Raw genomic sequence first — 20513 nt, 5'->3', positions numbered from 1 at the left:
ACTGTTTGGGATGCAATTTTGTATTCACAGCGAATTGTGGCTATAACAGCACAAGGGTAGGCTCACAAAAGCACGATGAAGAAGTGATACCTGACAATATGCCCGACCGAAGTATGCAAATGTCACACAGTGAGCCTGAACTGTTTGGTCAAGTCAAGCGTTGACTTTGTGTGTCCGTGTGTAGTGTGGTGACTCACACAGCATTCCCATTCACAATTCGTCATGCAAATTTTTTTTTTTTTTTTTAAACTGATTCAGCAAAAAATGTTTGCTCAAGAGAGAGAACATACAACGCTGTAAGGTTGTTTCAACAAATTTAGTGGTGTAAAAAAACAAACAAAGTATTCACAATAACCAGTCACCTCAAACACCTGCACATTGAACAATCAGCATCATCCATGATAAAGCGTTTGAGTTCAAATATGCTACCAAGTAAATCTGTAATTAGAGAAACACATTCAAAAGTTATCAAGCTCTAACAAAAAGGTGAAGCAGTCCAAGGAAGGACATAAAAAGGTAGCTGCCGTTAGAAGGAAAGTAGTTCCTGGAACACAGGACTCATTGCTGGAGTTAACATCATCAAGCAGTACAAAGAACTCAGGCTGAAAACACGGCTGAGTGGACAATGAAATATATACAACACAAGACAATGTTACAGTGTGGAACACACAACTGATTTACACGCCAGAGGAATTTTGTATGTATTCCGACACTCTGAGAGGTTGCCATGCTGGCTACTACTATGTTGCAATAAGGCATTGTGTCCCCAGTGCTGCTTTTTATACTATCACCTATAGTGAAACGCTAAAAAAATGAATTAAAAAACACTGCATGCTCACTGTTAGGATTTACTTGAACGACTAAATGGTGTGGAGTGTAATAACAGCAAATGCCGTGTGTTTTGTGTTGTGTTTACTGAACATGACAGTTGTCGCCTTGCTCTGACGACTGAGGAGCGACCGAATCCTCACACTTGTCAGTTGAGGACGGAGGCAGCAACACCTGGTGATGAGGAAAAAAAACAACATGAGAAAGAAGAGCAGCAAGTACATTAAAGGAAGCAAGGCGGACATTTTGAGAGAAACATTCGATGACATCACCATGTTCGATTGAGGTGACTCAAAGGTGGGAGGTATGTGAGCGAGACTATGCCAACATCCCCCGAAAACTAACAGAGCCGTAACAGAAAATCTGACATTTATCTACATTTCAAACAGAACCCAGGGAATCTGAAATAAGTGAGTGTCAAACGTCACACCCCTGTCCCACATGCATGAACTGCACTCCAAAAGAAGCCTTTACGTAGGGATGGGCGATATGTAAGATCTCAATTCCCCCCCCACAAAAATGTTACAATTTTAAAATTTATAATTTTAATGGTACATTATTTCCCCATGCTTATAGAAAAATCAAATGACAATGAGATTGTGTTTTCCCCCTATTGGGATTTGCAGGCTTAACTATCATCAACTTCAACAGGAATAATAGAAATATTTTTTTCTTTACAGATAAGGTGAAAAGTAATGTATCTTTTTTTTTTTTAAAAGGGCATTTTCTCATAAAACATTTACAGTATATAAACCACACTAGTATCACCAAGCCTCACCCACTGACATCTGGATATTAGCCTCTTTTCCTGCCGCTTCTCTCACCGCACAAGCCCCACCCCAACTCGAGAGGGGCCTAAGTGACGTTTAAGTGAAGTGAGGCTGTTGCTGGGAGGATTCTGCATTTACCGACCGCGACAAGATCTGAGGAGGACCACTTCGTCTGAGGTGTCATGTCAAGCTGTGGCGATTCATTTCATTTAATGGACTCTCATGCTGCATAAACAAATAATACATCACGTTCTGTGATGAAAATTGCTCCATCCCTCCATCTGTAATTCCTTCATGTTCTCCAGGTTTTTAAAAAAAATTTTTTTTTTAAGTGTTCTTCCTTACCCAGATGGTGGGTCTAGACCAGGGGACGTTGTTTATTTTTGTGAATGGCGGGTCTGTGAAGCCCTTTGAGACTATTTCATTATTAAGTGCTCTATAAATAAACCTCATTGAATTAGCATTACAAATTTTCAACAATTAACATGATAAATATGAACCGTCAAACTATGTGGCTTGGCTGGCCTACTTCTTTTGTCAAAGACAAGGCCGCTCCCTTGTATAGTCAATTATAAATATGCACCATGTCTTTGGCAATGTTCAGCGCCATTAACTGTCATTGCCGCCTGGGCTCTTTTTTTTTTTGGCATGCAGGAAACAATGGGAAAATGATTTTGCACGGGTTGTCTGCTTTTTAGTGGAAATTAAAATCAATAAGTCACCCAGCCCTACCTTCACGTGATAATATTCACCACATTAACTTTCAGCTACTCACTTAGCGCGTCCGTGCTTACCTTGCCGTCTAATGTCTGCCTGGCAGCCAGTCGAGGACTGCAGCGTTTCACAGTGGTTCTCCTCATGATGAAAGGGCTGGCCTCACCCAGTGGGATGTCAGCAAAACCTAACACAGGCAAACCATGACTCCACTACATTTACGGATGTTAAACCGCATGGCGATAAAGGCGCGGGGCATCGTTACCTCTCTGTACCAGCTCTGGAAGCCCCTCAGGCCTGAACTCATCCTCCTGTTCAGTACTTGGCTTTGGCGTGGTCACAGCGTTGGCTCTGATTTTCTTGGTGAGGTTGTGAAGGGCCTCCTGCGCACTGTCCTTATCACTCATATGTTTATGTGCCCTCTTCCCGGATGAGGAGCCCAGCGGTGATCTCTGCGGAGTAGAGGGAGCCGTGTTCTCGGTTTGCTCATCCAGTTTTTTGGTCGAGGACCTCGCCGAGCGCCTGCGGCCATCAGCGGTCCCGGAGTGGCCGCCGATGTCTTTGTTGGCGGCTTTGCTGGCCATCAAATACTCCAGCCTCGTTGTCAGCGTGTCGTTGGCCTCCTCCAGCTTGTGCATCTCCAACATCAAGCTGCAGTATTTGTTCATGGTGTCGTCCACCTCCTTCGTCTTCTCCTCCACAAGCTGGTTGCCTTCTTTGAGTTGACCTTTGACCTCCTCCAGAGCTCTGCTGCGTGCGTCCAGGGCCACCTTGAGCTCCTCCACCTCTTTGCATCTTTCCTCACACTCCGCGCGTGCCCCTTTAAGGGATGACTTCAGCTCCTCCGCCTCTTCCTTCCTCTCAGCTTGAATTTGCAGCTGCTTATCCTCCACCTGTGCTGCTTCGCTCCGCAGACCATCTGGTGGAAAAAGAGCAGGTTCATGTTAAAATTGTAGTGGCTTTTTTTTTTTTTTTTGGAAGATGCGGAAATCTGCACTTTATAAGGGATCGTTTTTAATGAAGTTTTACATATATTTATGTTATGTTGTGTTTACTGTATTGCAGGGGATTCCCAACCGGTACTGCTGTTGGTATAGGACGGCGGAGAAAGACTGAACAAAATATATTTTTTGATCATCGGAGTCTGAAATAGGTATAATTTTGAAAATCAAACAGCTGTGAATCTGACTATGAAACTGCTTGTTTTCTTCACGTGAGATAGTAAAATGGCCCCAATGCGTATCGTTGAAGGCATCTGTTTCTTCTGACAATTAAGGAGAAAATAAAACTCCTGGATGTGTTTCCAGACGGACAGTCACGCATCTGTTGTTCCACTTCCTCTTAAATTAAGCAGCTATAGAACTCCATACCTTGGGCATTACTGCCATCTAGGGGAATTCATGGCACACAGCACTTATCAATAATGTACACTATTTTCTGTACATTTTATTTTTGCATTTTTTTTCTCATCATATAAATGTGTTTTAATAAGTGGTAGGGGTAAAAGTATAATACAAATGTATTCTCCTATGGTCCTGCAGATTTTTACGTAATGCAGGTGGGTCTGGAATTACATCCCAGTGCAATAAAAAGGGATTCACTGAAATTAAATGCGAGTTTACTCAGAGGAGGACTTTGCAGGTGCGAGCAGTGTCAAGTAAACAAACCTGAGCTGCTTAGTATGAGCATCTTCTCTTGCTCCAGCTGTTTGCAAGTCTTCATCCAAAGGCTCAACTTGCTTTGGGAGGCGTCTCTCTCTTTGGACACACGAGCGACACAAGACGACAGTTCGGACACCTGGACGGAAATGAGGAGTTACAGGAATTAAGGAGGGAATGCAAACCAATCGTATTGGATGCGGTTACATTATGTATATTTGCTGTTTGTATAAGTGTGTGTGTGCGCGCTCGTACTTGCTCGTTGAGCTTCAAGACAGACAGCTGCTGTGTTTCAAGCTTCCCCTCCAGGGAGACAACCGCGGCCTGAAGTTTCTGTTGCTCCTCGGACAGTTTCTCCTTCTCGTCTTCAGCTCTTTGCTTCTCTTGCTCCAGCGCGGAAAGAGCCAAAGACAAACTATTCTTCTCTTCTTCCATCATCGACAAGGCCGTCTGAAGTGTCTTCGTCTCCCCCTCCAGCCTGTTTCTGTCCTCCTCTACTCTGTCTCTCTCCCGCTTAAGTGCAATGTTCTCCTCATTGCTACAATGGAGCTTCTCGTTCTCCTGCTCGAGTCTCTCTTTTTCTTCTAGCAATAGTTTATTTTCTCCTTCTAGCTGCTCCTTATCATCTGCCTCTTTGGCCTTTACGACATCTTCTTCCAAAGCCTCAATGCGAGACATCAGATTCGTTTTTTGGCTTTCCCACCCCTCTCCATCCATCTTCCACTTCTCCAGCGAGTCCTGCAGATGTTGTTTCTCTTCCCTCAGCTCCTTCAGGAGGCTGTTCATTCTCTCTTCCTCCCTCTCCATTCCTGCTCTTTTTTCTTCAAAAGACAGCTCTCGCTGGAGAGTCGCTTCGAGCTGCACTTGGAGGTCCTCCGCCCGCTTCGTCTGCTTCTCTGCTTCCTCCCTCATCCCCTTCTCCAAGTCCTCCACCCTGCACCTCTGCCTTTCCTCCTCTTCTCTGCGATCCACCTCGGCCCTCTCCAGACCTCGCTCTAATTCCGCCTTAGCAGCCTTCAGCTCCCGCAGCTCTCCGTTTTTCATCTGCAGCTCCCGCTCCAGTTGCTCCTTCTCGGATCTCAAGTTGTCCAGAGTGGCAGAAAGTTGCAACAGCTCCTCGCTGAGACCTTTCTTATCTTCATCCACCTGGGGGCCCGACAAAACAAGACAATCAGGTACAAAAAGCAATAAAGCAAATAAATAAACGAGCTACCAATTTGGACATTTTCCGCCCACATTAGGCACAAAAAATGTCACACTTTGCTTTGCCGCTCTTTCTCAGATAATTAATTCCAATTAGGATTCATTTTGGTGAATTTCCTCACAGGAGTTTGTAAGCCCTGGAATTCGGCCCAAATATTGCTGCTTCAAACCAAAAAAGCCGACTTCCTGTTCAATTTCGGGGATGGATCCTGGAGCCTTTTTTTTGTGCTTCTTGTTATTCCAGATTTGTTCACAACATTTTGTGTTGACTGGTGAAACTGGTATTGGGGGCTGGTTTTTGAGAAGGCGCTTCTGAGTGAGTTTTTGGGGCAATGTGTTCAGCACACTGCAAGATGCTTAAAGCGGAGGTTAACCCAAACATATTTTTTTCAAGAATATGTTCCCAGCAGTCCCACTAGTTCAAACAGGGCATTCTGATGAATATTGCCTTTGTGGAATAAGTGTTAATCCATAGTTTTTTAGCCATCTCTAGGGGCGGCCATTTTGTCTTCTGTCGACTGAAAATGACATCATAACTGCTCACAACGACCTGTTTTCTGAATCTGAGCCGTGATTGGGCCAATAAAAAAAAAACATAGCATCTTATTCTGTAACGTATAAATAAAGTTTTGGGATCTTATTGTCTTGTATGAGGTATACAATGTGGCCAATGAGTGTAAGTTTCTGTGTTTAGCGGCTATGACAGCATGTCGTTTCCCATGAACATACAGTACATACTCTACCTTTAGCCTTTCCTCTTCCAGCTCAGCTTTCGTGGTCTCAGCCTGTGTCGGATTGCAAGTCACAGTTAAGCGGGAGAACATTCTGTCTCTGAGCATTCAAGTTTTTCGAGGTACAAATATTTGGGAGTACCTGAAGGACAGCTTCCTCAAGGTCTTGCTCTGCATCCTCCTTCTCTCGCTGCAGAGCATCAATGCGGTCTTGCAGTGAGTCAGACTTCCTCTGAGCGGCTACAGATACACAGATTCCCGGTCAGGCAACTAACGATACTGAGAAGTTTGACGACGCTGCAAAACGGCAGGCGGCAACTTACCTTTGAGGAGCTCACCCACGTGCTGCCTCTTCCTCTCGTCAGATTCGATGCGGGCACGCAGCTTTTCAATGCCGCTCCGCATTTGCCGGACCTCGTCCTGTGTGGAGTTCAGTCGAGATGCAATTTCTCCCTTTTCAAGTAGAGACGACTCCAAAGACTGCGTCAGTTGTCGCACTTCTCCCTCCAAGGCCTCGGAAAAGTAAAGAGAGAGGAATCATTTTGAAAGCCTCCGTTTATTGACACACTTTCATCACTCTTGTTATTCACCTGGATTTTGCTGAACATGGTCTCTGTGTTTTGATTGGCAGACGTGTGATCTTCCTTAATCTTGTCAAGTTGCCCAATCAATTGCTCCTTCTCTCCAGTCTGCTGGGACAAGGCTTCCTCCAACAAATTCATCTGCTCCAACAGCTTGAGAGAGAAAACGTTATTGTCATAGTGTGAGGAGAATAAGATGGACGTCCTTTGTGATTTGGACGAGCTTATTCAAAAACAATGGTTATTTGTCAACCTGTTGCCTCTCCGCCTTCATTTTGTCAATGCTGCCTTGCAGGGCTTCGTTCTCCCTCTTCCAAGCTCGGATGTCCTCCTCCAGGATGCAAATTAAAGATCTGGTGTCACAGTTGGTCTTCTCCAGCCCATGTATGTTCTCGCGCAACTGGCCAGCAGCCTGACTCAGCTCTTCTCGTTCTTCAGCGCAGGAAACCAGCTCTGATCGCAGCTGGATTGTCTTGAAAGGAGAACAACATATGGTATGCGATCCACTGTACAAGAATTACTTACATGAGATACAGCAAACCTCTGCTGCCCCATGACTGCATCGTATTGCCCTCTGTCTATTCGCAGCTCACAGCAAAAGTTGGCCAGGAACTAAACCCCACAAAACGTGTATAATTGCCAACAGATGTCACAAGATGGCAGCAAAGAACTACATTCAGTTCCTAAACGTACTTCCTTTGCACAGAAATGCCATAAGATGGCGGTAAAGCACAACATGATGTCTCTCAACTCACTTCACTTCCTTAGCACCAAGATGCCAAAAGATGGTGCAGAAGAAATACTTTTTTTTAATTCAGTTCAACTTCAGTCTCAGCAAAAAAACGAGAATAGTTGAATTTATCACAAATAAAAGACACCTTCCCCCCCCAAAAAATTCGCAAATGGGTGAATTTGCAAGGCTTCATCATCATGATTTGCCATGGTGTAATTATCTTGCACGTTGACGTTTGAGCTGTGAATGAATGCCCACCTCAGAGGAGAGCGTTTCTATTTGCTGCTCCAAGCCCGAGGACGTCCTCCTCTGAGTTTCCAGCTCACCCCCCAGCTTGCTGCGCTCGTCCTGCAGGGCCTCCAGCTCACACTCCATGCCCAGGATGTGTTGCTCCAGATTGGCTTTCTCCGAGCGAACCCTCTTCAGCTCGCTCTCCTGCTGCAGGAACCTCTCGTCCCACCCACCTGCCCAACAAAAAGAGAAACATATACCTCAATCACGCTTTAGTGATTCATGAGAGATACATCTGCAAATAACTGGCAATGTTACCATTTCACATGCATTCACAAATTAAAAATGTATCTGTATGTTTACCTTTGGCCATTTCTAGTCCCTCCACCATCTCCATAACGTCAGTTAGCTGGCATTTAGCAGTTTGGAGCTGCAGGGTTAAAGTTTCTCTGTCTTCCAGCAGCCGAGACAACTAAATTCACACAAACAGAATTGGAATCCCAATTTAATAACAAAGGCTATTCCCAGATCAGGAACATATTGGTTTCCAACCCACCTGATCAGAGAGGCTATTCTTCTCCTTCAAAATATTGTTCAGCTTATTTGCTGCACAGCGGGCTTCTCCTTCGGCTGAATGAACTTTCTGCTCCAAGTTTTGAACTTGCACTTGGAGGTCTGAAGTCAACTCCTTCCTCAGTGCAAGGTCAGAGGTAAGCAGGTCAATTTCAGACAGCAGGGTACGGACTTCCTCTTCCCGCTTAGAGAGGTTTTCGTGCTCATCTTGTAACCGCACAGGCTCCGTCTCTGCTAGACGGAATATCGACACACAAATGATTTGTCTTTTGAACACACGAGGGTAACAATCTTTAACGTACGTTTCGTATGATTATAGAGAAAGGGTGCAGTGGACTTAATATGTCCAGAGAACGTAAGCATCAAACGTGTGTATTTCATTACTCACCGATGAAGTGTAAGGGAGCCGCTTCACGTTCAAGGATGCTGCAGGGAATGCTCTCCTCGTGAACCTACAAGTGGGTTAAAAATTCACAGCCCAAATCAATTTGTTTATCCCATCAGATCATATTCAGTGACAGGTTAAAATAAATAACAAACATTTATGAGCAACCTGGTCCGAGGAGAACTCAATCAAAATTCTTTTATACCTCATCAACTAGTTCCTCTTCTGTTATCTGCATTTCTTGTCTATCTTTGACGGATGCGTCTCCTTCTTCCACATGTTCCTCGATCATCTGTGGTTCATCTATACCCGGTTTGAGGATTTGTTCTGCTTCACTACAAGTTTCAAGGAAGATTAGCTGTATTACTACTAATAATTGTGTATTATTGAGTCGTTAAAATGAAATGTCAGCAGCTTACCTAAGGGACTCATTAGGTTGGACTGAGAGTTCCTCCAATTTGGGCTCATTTACCGTCAAGGAGGCGAATGCTGGTTCCACAGTGGATCCAGCGTCAGCGTGGCTTGCTGCCTCTGCTGCAATTACCATTAGCGATAAATCAATCTCAATGTGCCGTCACTAAGGTGAAAATAAAGACGCCTTCTGACGTCATCATCTATTTCAAGTCTGCACTCACCACCGCTGTCTGCCTCCTCAGGCTCTGTGGAGCTCGACTTTTCGTGGGGGCTCTGTTGGCCCTGCAGCTGTGAGAGCTGCTGGATGAGGTGCTTTTGTTGGCCCACCTGCTCCAGCAACGAGTCATAGCGGTGCTTGAACACACTCAGCTCTTGTTGTAAGCGTGACAACTTCTGATGCAGTTCAGCCTGCTCCGTTTCAAACTGCTGGTTCCTGAGACGCAATTATGGTGCAATGGTTAGATAACAGCACGTAAACAGAAGAAGATGGTGCCAAAGCACCACGTTTTTGTTGTTTTGTTTTTTTAATTAGACATCACTTTGGCCTCTATAATAGAAGTTCCTCCCCTCACTTCAATTGCAAATTTCCAAAAGTGTCTGATAAAATTAAACATTCAATAAGTGGATACACATTTTCCAAGCAAAAGCCATTGTTTGACCTCTGTGTTCAGTGGTGCCAGGACGCCAAACAATGGTGTCAAAGCATGACTTTATTCTAGACCGGACTTTGGCCTGGTCAAAACCACAAGTAATAGGTCAGTATTTTATCAACTAACGGAGGGTTGGGCCTGGCTGAAAAAAATCTGCAAATAGGCAAATTCTTAACCACAAATATGATGGGATTCATTGTACTGTGAATGCCCACAAAAAAAAAATAATAAAAAAAACAATCTCTTAAGAAATCTAAATCGTGTGTACGAAGAATCGTAATTTCGCAGGGGTTCTGTAATAACAGTACCTGGCTCTGTTCTCCTCCATCTGCTTTTCTGTCATTTCAAGCTGATCTTTCATCCTGTGACACTCCTGTTCAGAGGACCGGAGGAGGTTTTGGATACGTTCCTTTTCCTCCTGCACAGAAGCCAACTCGTTATCACGCAACTCCACGCTTGCTCGGGGCCGCTGCTTCTCCTCCATCAGCTGGGCTTCGCAGTATTGCAGCGCCGCGTTCTTCTCCATCAGTTGATTATTGCTTTCTCCCAGCTCAAGTTGGTCCTGCGCTGCTTGATTCAACTTGTTTGCCAGCTCACTGAGTTGAGCCTCAAGTTGAGACTTCTGCTCGCAGAGAAGATCAAGAGTGGTGAGGAGCTGGGCTTTTTCTTCTGTGAGCTGGGTCAGTGTTGAGTTTGTGTTTTCTTTCTCCGCGGTCACTTGTTGCGTCAGTGCTTCTGCTTGCTGCATCTCCTCAATTAGCACCTTAGCGCTGGTCTGCAGGCGCTTGTTCTCCTCAACCAACTCGCCAAGCCTGGTTTCCAACTGCTGCTTCTGAACATTCACCTCACTTATTTCGGTTTGTAATTTCTCTTTGTCATTTACTAATTGCTTCAGAGTTGCCTTGAGGTTATTTTCCTCCTGAAGCGACACTCTGTCATCAGCTTCTTTGTCTTTAATTATCTGGTTGAGGGTAGCAACTTCAGCCGTCAAAGTGGCGACTTCATCTTCCAACTGACTGCATTTGACAGCGTCCCCCTCCAGGCGAGTTATTTCACAACTCCTCTCCGTCAGTTCCTCTCTGGCTGTCACATACTTGGTGTCCAACATGGAGTTTTGAGACTGGACCTCCTCCAACCGCGCTTCCAAAACGGAGACCTAAAAGACACATTTGATATGAGCATTTTGATTCCAAAGTTTTTCTTTAATTGTCAACCCGTTGCTGCAGGCGGTATGGATCACGTCAAATCAGAAAATGACTCAAATCGGATGCCTACCTGGGCTTTACTCTCCTCTAGTCGAACCACCATGTCAGACATGTGATGTTGATTCTGTGCTAACTCAGTCTCCATTGACTGGAGAGTCTCCTTTAGTGTCTCAATTTGACTTTCATAAGAGTTGACAGTTGTCTCATTGTCTTCCAGATCCATCTGAAGCATCTCCAGCTGGACCTGCATGGGGGTGGGCGTGGGTGGGATCAGTTTTAATATGGTATAGAAATCAATCCTGCCTTTGAAGATACAGTAACTGACTGACACTGCCAGAGAGGTATTTAACAATGTTGATTCTTGTGGTTATAATGCACAGCATCATACTGTGTGATGTTTTCCACATACGGCACGCTCCGTTCTTTATTCTGTTTCAGTGAGAATTCACATCAAAAGTCTTGTTTTTTATTAAAACCGTTTAACTAAAACGTATTTTGTTTCATTCAACATATTTAATAAATGGTTAATTCATTAAGTAAAACAAATTGTGAAATGTAAATTTGATCATGAAAAACATTTTTTGAATAAAAAAAAGTTCATTCATTACAAGTAAAAAAAAAAAAAAGCAATGTATAAAATTTTATTAAAAACATTTTTGAATTTAAAAAATGGTTGACGAATTATATTTCAAACCAACTAACTCATATAATTGGAAAAATTCTAAATAATTGGAGTCAAGTCAGTTATTTTACATCCACATTTGACCAATTAAATAACTGGTGAGTCAATTCATCGTAATAATGTGTAAATCTATTTCACTTATTCGTTCATCAATTTATACAAATCTTGTTAAACAATTGGAAAACTAATTATAATTAAAAGAGTTAAAACCAGAGCAGGAAGGAATTATTCAAATGGATTATTTTCCATTATTTTTCAACTTACTCTTCAAAAGAGCTGGCCCAGCTGTCTGTTTTAAAAATCAGACGTGGCCCTTGAGCACAAAGCTTTGTTGCAAGATTTGATCATGCCGGTGTACATCGTAAGGAGAGATCGCAAAGAACCAAACCTTGATTTTATTCATGGCAACCATCTTTTCTTTCAGGAGCTCGGTCGTCTTGGCATTTTCGACTTCTGCACTGTTCAGCTTCTCGTTCAGACTCTTTATGCCGGCGTCTCTTTCCTCCAAGCCTTGTGAGGCTGCAGTCAGAGTTGCCTTCATGGCCCTCACCTCTGTTCGGATGTCACTCAACTCAGCTTTGGTGGCATTCAGGGATTTCTCTGCGGCTTCACGCTCTTCTCGGAGGCTCTTTTCCTTGCTGAGGAAACTTTGAGCTTCCAAAGCTTGGCTCTCGGATAGCTGGCTCACCTTCTGCCTGAGCTCTGCAACTTCTTTTTCCAAAGCAGAACCCAGACTCACTCTCTCGCTCAGGGAGTTCTCCAAGTTGGTCTTGACTTCAGTCATGGAGGAGAGGTTCTTCTCAAGGACATCCAGGTGAGTTTTGAGGTCAGCGTGTGAGCGGTTGACCACCTCAAGTTCACTCTGTAGCGACGGCAATTTCTCAACTGCATCTTTGCTTGCGGATACTTTTTCCTCTAAAGAAGATATTTGCTCCTGCAGCTTGTTTACTTTCTCAGCGTGTGTGTCTTTGAGGAGCTTTACAAGAGAAATATTAAACTTATTAGCATACTAACACCAATGACAGCACTAAAAAGTTGTTTTTTTTCCAACATGTGATGAGACGTTACCTCTCTTTCTTTCACCATCTCTCGAACATCTTTCTCCAAGTCTTCGTTTTGTTTCTCCAGGGACACAAGCCGAGCCCGGTCGTCTCCAAGCAGCCTTTCCTTCTCTGTCGCTTGGGCACATACCTGGCGAAGCTCCTCCTCCATCTGTTGCCGCTTTTGTGCATTTTCCGCATCCATCCTTTTGTGTTCTTCCTCACGCTCGGACATCTTGTTGATTTGTTTCTGCAGCTCTGCTCCACTCTGTTCCTGGGCCTTCAGCAACTGATCCATTGAGCTGATCTGAAACATTTGGAGGTGAAACAAGGAAAACATGAAGCGCTGTCCAAGTCAAAACGCTATTATTCCCAAACATACTTGTTTTTTGGCGAGTAGTAGCTCTTGCTGAGTTTCCTCCAGCTGGAGCTTGATTTGTGTCGTCTTCTCTGCATTCACTACAGTGCTTTCCTCACATTGTTGCAACACAGCCGCTTTCTCCTCTGACAATCTGAGAGCAATGAGCGATAAAGCATCATACAAAGGCATTCATCTCTTTTTGTGGCTGTAATGAGTTCAGGTGCACACTCACAGTCAACGGGGATGTACACAAAACTCATGGACGACAATCTACCGTAAACACAAAGTCATACACGTAAACTTCCTTAACTCTCTGGGTTCTATACTGGCCATTTGTGTTCTAGCGATGCTGGTCCAGCCAAGACGAAAGCCATTACGATGGAAACGAAGCTGGATATCATCAAACGATGGGAGAAAGGCAAGATGCTGATGCTGACGGACATCGTTTAGACATTTAGGGGGTATTCAAGGGTTAATTTCGATTTACACAGACATTTAGGCTACATTGCCGTCTTAAGAAAGGAACTCGTTCGTAATCCGAGGACCTCCTGTACTGTAAACAACATTTTTTACTTGCCTTTAAAAGGCATTGAATCCATGAAGCTAAAAATAATGCCTTCATTGGCATAAAAATGTCTTAAATCTATCTTTCACAAGTCTTAAAAAAATGTTGACACATTAGTAGAATTTTATGATCTCAAACCTCAAAATAAGTTAACATTCTCAAAAAAAAAAAAAAGTAATGAACGGATGACTCTTCAATCATGACAGCAGAACCAATAAAACAGTGAGTGATGCGGTTATTAGCTGGGACTCTTAAGAGCAGGTGCACGTCATTTATGGACTGGAGCAATTTTGCACAACAAGGGATTGAATTTAACTTGCCTTAAGATGTGTAAGATAATGTATTTATTGTTCTACATTTCAATGCCAGTAGTTAATATTCTTGAAAATGTACCTACATTTAATTGCTCTTTAAAAGGATGTACTTGAATTATTATACTCTAATAGCAGTGGCATTAAAAAAATATATAGTTGAAAAAAGATATTATGGTAGCTTCTGGAAAAAATATATCGTCCTAAAACATTGATCGTGACATGCCTAACAGCCACCTAGTGCCACCACTAGGGTGGAAAAAAAAAGGATATATTCAACGACATGCCTCAATTCACGGACGCATAGAGTCTATTAGAGAAGTGGCCATTTGTTGCATAAGTAGAGTAATAAACATCATAAGGCAGTGGTAGAGAGAGCAGCAAATAAATGTCTCACCTTAAATTTCTCTCTTCATGCTCTGCAGTAGTCCGAGCAAGGGTCTCCCTCAGCTGGCGTATTTCAGCTTGGCCGAGTTCAATCAGCTGTTCTTTGGAGCGCGCCAGGTCGGAGGCTGCTTGCTGCTCGTCCTGCAGCTGGGTGATGCTCTTCTCGGCGTGCTCTGCACGGGCAATTTCCTTTTTCAGCTGCGACTGCAGAGCATCGATCTGAAAGGATTCAATAATTAGTGGCAAAACGACCAGCACGGCGTTTTTGACAGACTAAACCTAAAAGTAATCATAGAAATTAACCTGCTTTTCAAGCTCAGCCACTTGTGCACCAATATTTTCCAGATCTTTGGTGTGTTTCTGTTCAGTCTCAGAAGATTTAGCCCGGAGCTCCTTGTACTGATGCTCCCTCTCTTCCAGCTCTGTACTCTTGATGAGGAGTTCTCCCTTCAGGCTGTCAACATGTGCTGACAGCCTGGCCCGGTCCTGCTCTGCACACCTCAGCTGCTTCTACAATGCAGGACAAATGACCGAGGGTGGAGTTTAACCACATGAAGAACGGCATACAGTGATGGCTCTTCCTGATGTATTTGGTTGGATAAATCTCAGGGGGTTTCTACCCTTTACCTTCAATTCTTCGTTCGCCTCATTCTGCAAGCTCAGACTTTTGTCCAACACACCGATTTTGTCAGTGAGTTGCTTCTGCGTGTCCTCTGCTTTGTTGATGAGGGTATCCTTCTCATTTTTCCAATCCAGCAGAGCTTGATGCTTTTGCGTCAACTGCTTGCACTCGTCATGAGTCGCACCAAGATTTTTCTTCAGCTCTTGACCCTCTTTTACAGCCTCGGCCAACTTGCTGGTCAACTGCTCCGCTGCTTGCTTCTGTTTCTGCATTTCCTTCTGGGACCTACAATGTGATTGCAACAAGGTTGGCCGACTTTCATCAAATTAAAGAGTAACAATGGATGGAGTTTTTCCTCCCCCCAATGTCTACCGTTCATCTCTAGTCTCAGCATCAGAAAGCATCTTCTTTTGGTTTTCCAGCTCCAGCGTCGAAGCTTGGGACTGCTGCTCCAGTTTGCACTGAAGTCTCTTCAGCTCTTCTTTTTGACTTTCACATTTTGCTGAGGAACAAAATGTCAATAGAAGTGTATAATAAATAAAAAACGAGCTGGTTAACCTCCAATGCAGAGGTGGCCAAACTTGTGCTCAAGGGCCACGTTTGGTTTTTAAAACAAACAGATGGGCCAGGCTATCCTCATAGATGAGATACGATTTTTTTTTAATAGATAAAAGATTGTCAATAAATAACATGATGTATGAAACAAGATGTATTTATATTACGGTAAAATAAATGTACATTAATAAATCCTCTCATTTTCAATTAATTTCCTTTTAGAAGTATTTGTATTTCACCACGTACATTATATGTCTAAAATACTTTGTTACTATTTGTTTTAATTTATTAACCACAACAAATCAACTAAAAAATGTATGTAATTAGATAAAGGAACAAAAATAAATACCATAAATAAAGCTATATCTGGGGGGGGGGCATAAAATAAGGTAAATTAATGTAACAAATATTACAGGTTACTTAATAATGCAAATCATTGGTGGGCCAGATTTAAAAACTGAACAGGCTTTATGTGGATCACAGGCCATATGTTGCGCTTCCCTGCTCTAAGGCTACCAGCAAGTTACCTTTGAGATCATCCAGGAGCCCTTGGGTGCGTTTGAGAGTCTGGTCCAAAGTCTTCTTCTCGTCCTCCAGTTGTGATAGACACCTTTTGCTTTGGTCCAACTGGACAGAAGTGCTGTTGTTCTCTCGCTGATGCTCCTGGAATCAGAAAGAAACGTAAATGAGATCAAATACCGTAGACAGGCTATTAAAAAGCTACGCTTATACTGCGATTAGCGATTACTTATGACACCAGTTATCTAACTCCACCAAGGCAAAACATAATGACAAACAAATATTACGTTAAATTGTAGATACTGGAAGCTATAAGTGGTTGTTTCAGGGAAAGCAAATCACCAGTTTGTAACAGAAAACGGATGATAACAGGATTAACCAATAGAAATCTCAAAAGTCAGGCGATACAAAAATGGAAGACGCCAGCTAAAGTCACCTCTAGTTTCTTGCGGAGGTCCTCCTCTTTGGTCTGGCTGACTTGGAGGCTCTGCTGTGAGCGCAGCAGCTTCTGTTTCTGCTCCTCCAACTCCCTCTCCAGCTGACTCCTCTGAGAACACATCTGAAACACAGCAAGACAATAATAATGACACAGAGCTGAACGTGGCAAACTTAACTCAGGATAAAGTAAATTCAAGATGAATTACTTTCTCCAAATCAGTCTGCAGTATGTTGATGTCTTTTTTGGACTGTTGGATCTCTTGTGTTAACTTAGTTTTGGTCTGCTCCATTTGTTGCTCCAAAGTCTGATTGGATCTTTGCAGCTGGGCTAGCTCCTACACACAGTGAAATTGATCCAGTGTTATGTTTTAATTTGATCACATTTAAAGGGGAGGTCCACCCAAACATATTTTTCCAAAAATATGTTCTATGCGAGCCCACTAGTTGAAACAAGGCATTCTGATAAATAATGTTTGTGGAAAATGAGTTAATCCACGTTTTTAGCCATCTCTGGGGGCGGTCATTTTGTCACTTCTGTCGACTGAAAATGACATCACAACTACCCAGGGCTCAGGTAACGACCAATCACGGCCAATTTAGAAAACAGGCGAGCTGTGATTGGTTGTTACTTGAGCCCTGGGTAGTCGTGATGTCATTTTCAGTGGACAGAAATGACAAAATGTCCACCCTCTGAGATGGCTAAAAACGGGTGGATTAACTCATATTCCACAAACGCATTATTTATCAGAATGCAGTGTTACAACTAGTGGGACTGCTGGGAACATATTCTTGAAAAAAATATGTTTGGGTTGATTTCCTCTTTAAAAGACCAGATGGTGCAGGTACGACTCTGTGTCGTTGTACCTTCTGGCTGTCTCTCTCCTGGTCCTTGAGCTTCTGTTCCAGAGCTCGTCTGCAGCTCTCAGCGTTGTGTCTTTGACAGCTCATCTCTTCAGTAACTTGCTTCAGCTTCTGCTCTACTGAAGAACACTATTAAAAATAGGAAGAAACATTTAAGACACCTTTACCAGACAATTCCATACGTTCCGCCTCTACGTGGTGTAATAGACAAAAAGAAACGCATTAAGAGAAATAAATAAAATCATGTCTTACCTTGACCTCAAGATGCTGATGTTTGTCTGTGGTCTGACGCAGCTCGTGGCTCGTTTTGGCCAAGTCTCGGTCCCGATCAGTCAGGTCTTTGCGGGCCTGGGTCAGTTGGACTTGAAGGTCCTGCAGCTTGGAGGCCTGGCTACAAATCTCTCTCTCTTGACTGGACATGCTTCTCTCCAGCTCCGACACACGGCCACGCAGCTCTGAAACATACGTGATGAATGCAATAGACAATAATTCAGTACAGCTACAACTCAACTTTAATTTGAGCTGTATCAAAAATGGTGCTTTTACAAACACAATAACACTCACTTTGATTTTGACCCATATAATAACACTCGGGAACACAATTTTTGGTGAGTTAGGTCTGACAGCTGTATCTAAGTAATTTTTGGGTGTGGAATCCAAAACCGGTCTTAGTTTTTCTCTAAGATGTCAAGACCCCTCTTTTGTTAAAAGATATTAAACAAATGTTTATGTATATAAACAGAACACTAAAATGGAATAGTTTCAAGCTTTCAAAACTTGCGAAAAAATATTTAATTAAAAAAAAAAAAACCAGCAGAAAAAACGATATACAACTTACAACGGTATGCCCATGGTTACAAGGTTAAGAGAAAAAGAGCATAATATGAAAGGAGTGACTCAAAAAATTACTTTTGCTGCAGACAAAACAAAACAAAAATATCATTGTTGTTTGATGTACACTTATTATATTATAGAAGTAATGTTGCGCTTTGTAAATGCCTGCTTTATCAACAGTACCTTGGTTGAGGATTTTCAGTTGGTCCATTAGTTGGGATCCACCCGGACTTGCTGTTGTTCTGGTAGAGCTCATCCGCTGGCTGGGTTTGATGGGAGTCTCCTCGTGGGCGTCCCAAAGGGATGTGCCGCGCCTCTTCAGAGGCGTTTCAGTAATTTCCTGAGACTGGCGGGTGTGGGCCTGATCTTGCTGCTGCCATGGGAAAATAGAGGATCCAGCTTGGCGAACAGCAATGTCTTTGTGGCTCATGCTGGCCGACGACTGATTCAACAGCTGTAAAGGAATAAGTTAGCAAGTATATTACATAGAAGACGTTCAGTGATTTTGACTGACATACTCACTTTGACCTGCAGGACTTTGAGTTCATTCTCCAGCTTTCTTCTTTCTTCCACTTCTTGATTATATTTCTCTTGAAGGTCCTCTAGTTTGTTATCTGTAGCAAATATAAAAAACGTATGTCAGATTTGTGATACATGTTCTTGCCTGTAGAAGAATATTTATTAAAGCTGAACAAGTGATGTAGGGCAGTTTTAGAGCAGCGGGATACCTTGGTGTCTGTAAGCTGAAACTGGAGTGGGGAAACTCTTCTGTGGGGTAACAAATGGCTGCAGCTCCGAGGAGGATGACGAGGAGGAAGAGCCAGCAGGTTGAGAACGATCCCGTTCATTTTTGTAACTGAAAGACAAAACAAGATTTTATTTGGCGGTAACCGATGAGCGAGGCACTTTCACTGTAGCTTCTTTTCATTCAAGATTTGCACTCAAAAAAACAAAACAAAACGGACAACTCACTTCTTAAGCTCTTGCTCTAGTCGCTCTATGGTCTTTCTGCAAGTGTTGAGCTGGCCCTCCATATATCTCACCTTTATTCAAACAAAGCAATTGTTCACGTTTTCATTTTGATTTTAGATGTGCCCCACTAGACATTTGGTTAAATTTGTACTAAACTATAGTTTGTGTATTTGAGTCACTGTTGAATATTTATATGCCAATCAATACTAGTATATGGGCCAGCATTAAGGCAGATACATGATCGAACAAACCCAATGAGACAATCTCAATATGAGAGTCATACTCGAACATTTAGACAAACACATGTATGATAATGAAGGGGCTGATGTGATGATTTCTGATTAATTTTCTCTTAATATCTGAACTTCAGTGCGGTAATGTTTAAGTTTACTCCTTCATGACAGTGTACTATGGTACAAATCACTGCCCCATTAAAACAATTTAGAGTTCTTTTAAACTCAAACTCACCTGCTGCTCTTTGACCCCCAGATCATGTAAAACCTTTTGGCGGGCTTTCTCTACAGAATCACATGACTCTACTAAAGACTGGTTCTCTCTTTTCAAAGCAGATGCCTCATTGCGTTCACTGTCCACCTGTAAAAAAAAAAAAAAAAAAAAGAAAAATCAAATACTATTCAATTTATACTTTATTTTTTTCCCCTTGGTGAAGTCTCCTTTTGTGTGAAGCCATGCAACGTCCACTTTTCCCCAACTAAATAAGACGGTTCAGCTTGTCACAATTTAGAATCCAGCTATAATACCTTTTTGACCACTGACCTTTTGTTTCTGCTTCTGCAGGGCTGCCTCCAGAGAGTCAAGCTGGAACTGTTTTTGAGTTCTCTCCTTTTTCACTTTGTCCAGCTGGACTTCCATCTCCTGGATCTTCTGCAGGGCCTTCCCCGGAAGTCCATCCTTCCACTCCTCTACAGCCCAGCTCATGGTCGCTCACCTGACCAAGCATCAAACACAAGATGAATTAGAGGTGATGAAAATCTTTTTTACTTTCATATTTGGGGGGTGAGAGGCTGTACTAGAATTTTTTTGAGTTGCCCAAAGCATTTCTTTAAACTATTATGAGACAAATGGACGAACGCACCATGTTTATCTGATATAATATTGTGATAATAATTGTTAAACCAAGGTTGACTGTTGCCTGGATAAGAGGGGTTAAGTTTGTTTTGGTTGTAAAATGGATTTGGAGATTAAATTAAGGTAAATGGTACCTAACGTACTAACTAGCTGACCGTTAGCTTTAGTAGCGGTATGTCGTTAAACGTGGAATCAATACCAGTCAACTTCACTCCATTAATATTGAATTGAAACGGCGAGAAACATTGGGCAATTGTTTAATTATGTTGACACGACGGATCGTTCACTAAAATGTAAATAAGAAAACTTACTTTGGTGCGATACTTCACTGCGACTGTTGTTGACGAGTCTCGCTGAAAATTCAAATTCGAAAAAAAACAAACCGCATACGGTATAGTTAGATGCTCATTGGCTACGGCTCGTGACGTCATTTGAACGGCGCACATGATTGGTTTATACACGTTACCGTTTCACACTGCCACCACGTGGCGATGCGTTGTACTGTATGTACACGCAACAAATACTGTATATTCCATTATTTTGTATTTTCAATATATGAATACAATGATGAATTCGTATTGATCAATGTATTTTCTTTAAT

At 42.7% G+C, this 20513-nt stretch overlaps 1 protein-coding gene across 2 annotated transcripts; it reads right to left on the bottom strand.

Annotated features, from left to right (window-relative positions):
• Window positions 1–303: 303 nt before the first annotated feature.
• On the bottom strand, window positions 304–20288 carry cenpf (centromere protein F). 2 transcript variants are annotated; one of them, XM_086026461.1, is made up of 38 exons: window positions 20224–20288; window positions 19601–19772; window positions 19292–19417; window positions 18824–18894; window positions 18580–18707; window positions 18374–18465; window positions 18035–18305; window positions 17270–17472; window positions 17021–17146; window positions 16363–16491; window positions 16155–16277; window positions 15727–15862; window positions 15017–15146; window positions 14650–14929; window positions 14326–14532; window positions 14033–14241; window positions 12781–12910; window positions 12427–12705; window positions 11747–12334; window positions 10747–10920; window positions 9780–10627; window positions 9043–9254; window positions 8827–8941; window positions 8613–8742; window positions 8411–8474; window positions 8006–8256; window positions 7813–7921; window positions 7477–7682; window positions 6739–6957; window positions 6495–6638; window positions 6228–6417; window positions 6047–6144; window positions 5917–5958; window positions 4226–5116; window positions 3980–4109; window positions 2578–3231; window positions 2393–2499; window positions 304–1002 (listed from the first exon to the last, which is right to left on the bottom strand). In XM_086026461.1, exons 2-38 carry the CDS (start codon window positions 19760–19762, stop codon window positions 913–915), a joined length of 8064 nt encoding a protein of 2687 aa, XP_085882587.1. In that variant the 5' UTR covers window positions 19763–19772; window positions 20224–20288; the 3' UTR covers window positions 304–912. The 2 variants fall into 2 exon arrangements, with proteins under 2 accessions (XP_085882587.1, XP_085882588.1); XM_086026462.1 differs by having other exon boundaries at window positions 8006–8253.
• Between the last annotated feature and the right edge of the window lie 225 nt (window positions 20289–20513).

This window comes from Filicampus tigris, chromosome 3 (assembly GCF_054856515.1).
Source record: "Filicampus tigris isolate MCC_2025a chromosome 3, RoL_Ftig_1.0, whole genome shotgun sequence".
Lineage (NCBI taxonomy): Eukaryota > Metazoa > Chordata > Actinopteri > Syngnathiformes > Syngnathidae > Filicampus > Filicampus tigris.
Note: the sequence above shows the minus strand (reverse complement) of the source record. Positions and strands in the feature narration are given on the sequence as shown.

What these genes read in the sequence shown, in the direction of transcription:
- cenpf (XM_086026461.1), bottom strand. Translation starts at nt 19,762, where the DNA reads ATGAGCTGGGCTGTAGAGGAGTGGAAGGATGGACTTCCGGGGAAGGCC. An exon ending in TAGAGGAGAGTAAAGCCCAG is followed by an intron (nt 10,628 to 10,746) that starts GTAGGCATCCGA and finishes TGTGTCTTTTAG; the next exon opens with GTCTCCGTTTTGGAAGCGCG. An exon ending in GGGACTAGAAATGGCCAAAG is followed by an intron (nt 7,683 to 7,812) that starts GTAAACATACAG and finishes TTTGTTGGGCAG; the next exon opens with GTGGGTGGGACGAGAGGTTC.